We start from the raw sequence: 5,062 nt of genomic DNA, 5'->3' as shown, positions 1-5,062 counted from the left end.
AGTTCAAGAATTCTCCTATAAATAGATATGAAGGAAGCCTAAGAGGGACATCGAAGTTACTTGAGATAACCTTTCCCTATCCACTTCCCATCCACCAACCTCTCTTCATATCTTTATCAACTTCTCTAAAACATTCAAACAAAAAATAAATTTTGTCCCACCATGTTTTACTGAGTAATAAATTTCTAATCTTCCTTGCATTCAATTCAACAGGGTTTTTTCCATTAACCTTAAACTCTTTCCAATCTTGGTCCACCATCATTTTATCCAAAGCTTCTTTCACTTCCATCAAACGCTCAGCCACAATTATGTTAGAAACAAACCCGGTCTCAGCGGCCTTCAATAATTTCAGATTTGAATATCTATTAAGTTATGATTTAGGATAAAGTAGTTCACTTCACACACCTCATCCACCAAACCTTTCACCCTGTCAGAACAATGTGGCAGCAACCAAGAGCAAACATAAACAGCAAGTAAAAACAGAAGAAAAACAATGAGCAAAAATTATAACCGAAAGAAGAAGTCATTGATTTCATTCACCATTTGAAAATATATTGAGGTTACAAAAATAACTTGGACAGTGTAACTGCTCCCACTAATATGGCAAGTTGCAAACTAAAGTAATTCAAAAGAAAAGTGAAAAATCAGCCATTACATCCATCGATTTCAAATCCAATAAAATACTAACTTTGGATATCAAGTTACATACCAACTTGATCACATTACAAAAGAACAAAATTAAACAAAACAAAAAATTGCTTCTGGTTCAATCTTCATCTTTCACATGTCATGTAAGCGTCTTCTTCTTTGCTCTCATTCTTTGGTTGTTTGTTGCATTGCAGGCCAATGCTCAACACTCCTCATTGGACTGTAGGCAACAAACACCAATTGAGTTCCTCAAATTTATGAACCTTGTTGTGCTAAGAGGCTTTGTTAAAATGTCAGCTAATTGAACTTGTGAGCTGTAGTGAACCAAACTAATTTCATTGGATTGCTCTACCTCTCGAACAAAATGGAATTTGATTTTAATATGTTTAGTTTTGCCATGAAAAACTGGATTCTTGGCTATAGCAACTGCTGACTGATTGTCAACAAAAATATCAGTAGGTCCATATTGCTCTTCATTTAAATCACATAGCACATTTCTAAGCCAAATAGCTTGACTGACTGCTGCTACTGCTGCTATGTATTCAACTTCAGCCGTTGACTGAGCTACTGTCAGCTGCTTCTTTGAGCTCCAGTAGACAACTTCCGAGCCAAGTGTAAAGAAATAGCCCGAGGTGCTTCTCATGTCCACAACTGACCCAACCCAATCACTGTCTGAGTAACCAATCAGCTTTGGCTCACCTTATTTCTTAAATTCAACCCCAAACTTCAAAGTTCCTTTAATATACCTGAGTATCCTTTTAGCTGCCTTGAAATGAGTTATATTGCAGCAATGCATGAATCTTGACAATAGACTAACTGCATACATGAGGTCAGGTCTGGTTGCTGTCAAGTAGAGTAAGCAACCAAATTAAGCTTCTGTACTCCCTTTCATCAACTCTTTATTGACTTCCAAAGCTGGTCAGTTTCTCTCCTTGAGCCAATGGTGTGCTCACTGATTTACAGCTTGACATATGAAACTTGTTGAGAATTTTCAAGGCAAAGGTATGCTGGCTGATAAAAATGCCTTGATCAGATTGGCTTACTTCCATACCAAGGAAGTATGTCATGACTCTTAAGTCAATCATGTCAAACACTTCTTGCATTCTTGCTTTGAACTCTTGATTCAACTCAACCTTGCTTCCAGTCACTAACAGATCATCTACATAGATTGAAACAATCAGTAAAGTTTCATTTTCACACTTTTTCACATAAAGTGTTGGCTCACTCAAACTTTTCTCAAAACTAAGCCTAGACAGGTAAGCATTAATCCTGTCATACCAGGCTCGAGGTGCCTGTTTCAGCCCATAAAGTGCTTTCTTTAGCCTATAAACCTTGTCCTTTTTTTCTTGGACTTTAAAACCATTAGGTTGTTCAACATAGATCTCTTCTTTAAGAAGACCATTCAAGAAGGCTGACTTGACATCAAGCTGATGGATTTTCCACTACTTCTGTGCAGCTAAGGCAAACAGAAGTTTAATGGTGTCTAGCCTTGCTACTGGAGAAAATGTCTCCACAAAATCAATGCCAAACTACTGGCTATATCCTTTCACCACAAGCCTTGCTTTGTGCTTGTTTACAAAGCCACCAGCATTGAATTTGGCTCTAAAAACCCACTTGACACCTATGATCTTTTTCTGATCAGGTTTATCCACCAGATCCCAAGTATCATTTTTGTGAATCATGTCAATCTCAGCCTCCATGGCTTGCTTCCAATGTTCATTTCTTACAGCTTCTTCAAAGCTAGAAGGCTCAACTATGACCACATTACATCTTTGATAGATGTCTACAATAGACCTGGTCCCTCTTACAGGAGAATCATCCACATTAGCATTGCTAAGCTCATTTTCTGTTAATTCTAAGCTGCTTTCAATCTGATCTTCTTCAAACTGACTTGTGTCTAAACCATTTAAGCTCCAAAACCTTCCTTCATCAAATTTGACATCCCTACTTACCAATATCTTCTTGGTTGAGGGATCAAATACCTTGTAGCCCTTCTTGGTGCTACTATAGCCAATAAATATGCCTGGAATTGACCTTTTCTCAGGCTTAGTTCTTCTCTCTACAGGTACAAGGACATAACACACACATCCAAATACCTTTAAATGGGAAATAGTTGGTTTAAGACTATACCATGTTTCAAAAGGAGTTTTATCCTTCACAGCATGTGTTGGCAGCCTATTAAGCAGGTACATAGGGGTGTTGACAGTTTCAGCCCAAAATGTGCTTGGAAGTTTGCTTTGAAATAGAAAACACCTAGCCATATCCATCACTCTTCTGTTCTTCCTCTCATACACTCTATTTTGATGAGGAGTGTACACAGTGGTTAACTGATTATGGATCCCAGCTTGCTCACATAGCTTTTAAAATCTCTCAGACAAGTATTCAGAACCATTGTCTGTCCTCAAAGCTTTAATCCTGCAGCCTGTTTGATTTTTTGCCAAAGCTTTGAATTTTCCAAAAGCTTCAAATACCTCAGACTTCTGTTTCATGAAATAAACCCAGCAAAATCTGGTCAGATCATCTATATACTGTATAAAATATTTACTGCCATTTAATGAAGGGGTCTTCATTGGTCCACAAACATCAGAGTGCACTAATTCAAGCTTTTCTCGAGCCCTCCATGATTGGTTAACTGGAAAAGCCAACCTAGCCTGCTTACCAAGCTGGCACACTTCACAAACAGACTCATTAACCTCAACCTTGATCATGTCATCTGCCAAATTCAACTTATGCAGCAAATCGAGTGACCTGAAGTTGGCATGGCCTAATCTTCTATGCCATAGGCCAGTATTGTCAGTTAAGCTTGTATAAGCTTTTCTCTCAAGCTGGCTTAGATCAAGAATGAAACATTTGTCTGCCATAGGTGCTGAGACAATTTCTCTACCATGAGCATCATTAATAAAACAAGAACCATTCTTGAAAACTAATGAGTAGCCCTTTTCAACCAACTGACCTACACTAAGTAGGTTCTGATCTATATCAGGTACATAAAGCACATCTGAGATAACTTTGTTACCTGAATTAGTGTTGATCACGACATCACCTCTACCTTTGACTTCAACCAGATTCTCATTGCCTATCCTGACCTTCGAGGTAAAACTTTTGTCAAGGTCTTTGAACAAGCTTCCATCAACTGCCATGTGATGTGAGCAGCCACTGTCCACAAGCTAACTGGATTTCACATTGCTTGTAGTTGCAGAACATAAGGCAGTAAAAACATGCTACTCCTGAGCTTGAAGATCCTCAGTAGTTTTGGCTTGAACTTGCTGCTGAGTATGAGCCTTCTCTTTGCCTTTGCAGATCTTCTCATGATGGCCATACTGTTTGTAATTCTTGCACTGAATATCTAGTCTATTCCAGTAGTACTTTTCCAAATGGTTTGTTTTCTTACAGTGAATGCAAGGTGGAAACCTCCTTCTCCCTGCATCTTTTCTTGATTTCTCCATTCTTTCAAACCAAGGCTTCTTTGCTTTCTGACTTGAGATAGAGCCTTCTCTGTCTTTTTCTTGAAAGGCTCCTTCAGGATGCTCTTCCTGCCTACTAGCCCTTCTCTGCTTGAGTGCATAAAGTGAGTTTACCAACTCAAAAAAAGAAATGGTTGTGAGATCCCTCGAGTCCTCCAATGAGGAGATTTTTGACTCAAACCTCTCAGGGAGAGTGGTAATAACTTTCTCAACAACCCTGCTGTCACTAAAATCTTCTCCAAGGAGTCTGATATTGTTAACAGTAGCCATGATCCTATCAGAATATTGCTTGATAGTCTCTGACTCCTTCATTTTCAAATTCTCAAATTCCCTTCTAAGGTTGATTACTTGTTGCTGCCTTGTCTTGTCTGATCCCATGAACTCCTCTTTCAGCCTATCCCATGCTTGCTTGGGTGAATCACAAGCCATAATGCGTGTAAAAATCACATCAGACACACAATTCTGTAGACAGGCCATGGCTTTGTGCTTCTTGGCTCGCTCCTCACTATGCTGCCTAATCTGTGCAATAGTTGGATTTGCCCTCAATGGAGGTGGTTCAACATCACTTTCAACTACACTCCATAGATCATGTGCTTGGAGGTAAGTTTTCATTTTAACTACCCAAATGTGGTAGTTCTCTCCAGCAAACACTGGTGGTAGAGGAGGTGTGAAGCTCATGTTGCTGAAACATGTTTGACAAACTCGATTCCTTTCTTTTTTAAGTTTGTTTCAAACAGAAAAAAAAAACTTAAACAACAACAGAGGTCCTCAAAGACAAGAGGCTCTGATACCATTTGTTAGAACAATGTGGCAGCAACCAAGAGCAAACATAAACAACAAGCAAAAACAGAAGAAAAACAATGAGCAAAAATTATAACCGAAAGAAGAAGTCATTGATTTCATTCACCATTTGAAAATATATTGAGGTTACAAAAATAACTTGGACAGTG

General features: G+C 38.6%; 1 protein-coding gene across 1 annotated transcript; it reads right to left on the bottom strand.

Annotated features, from left to right (window-relative positions):
* Positions 1-3,869: 3,869 nt before the first annotated feature.
* Positions 3,870-4,790, bottom strand: LOC105775342 (uncharacterized). The gene has a single exon (XM_012597865.1). The coding sequence runs from the start codon at positions 4,788-4,790 to the stop codon at positions 3,870-3,872; it is 921 nt and encodes a 306-aa protein (XP_012453319.1).
* Between the last annotated feature and the right edge of the window lie 272 nt (positions 4,791-5,062).

The sequence above is a fragment of the Gossypium raimondii genome, chromosome 10, assembly GCF_025698545.1.
Source record: "Gossypium raimondii isolate GPD5lz chromosome 10, ASM2569854v1, whole genome shotgun sequence".
Taxonomy (NCBI): Eukaryota; Viridiplantae; Streptophyta; class Magnoliopsida; order Malvales; family Malvaceae; genus Gossypium; species Gossypium raimondii.
This window is presented reverse-complemented; position numbering and strand designations above follow the sequence as displayed.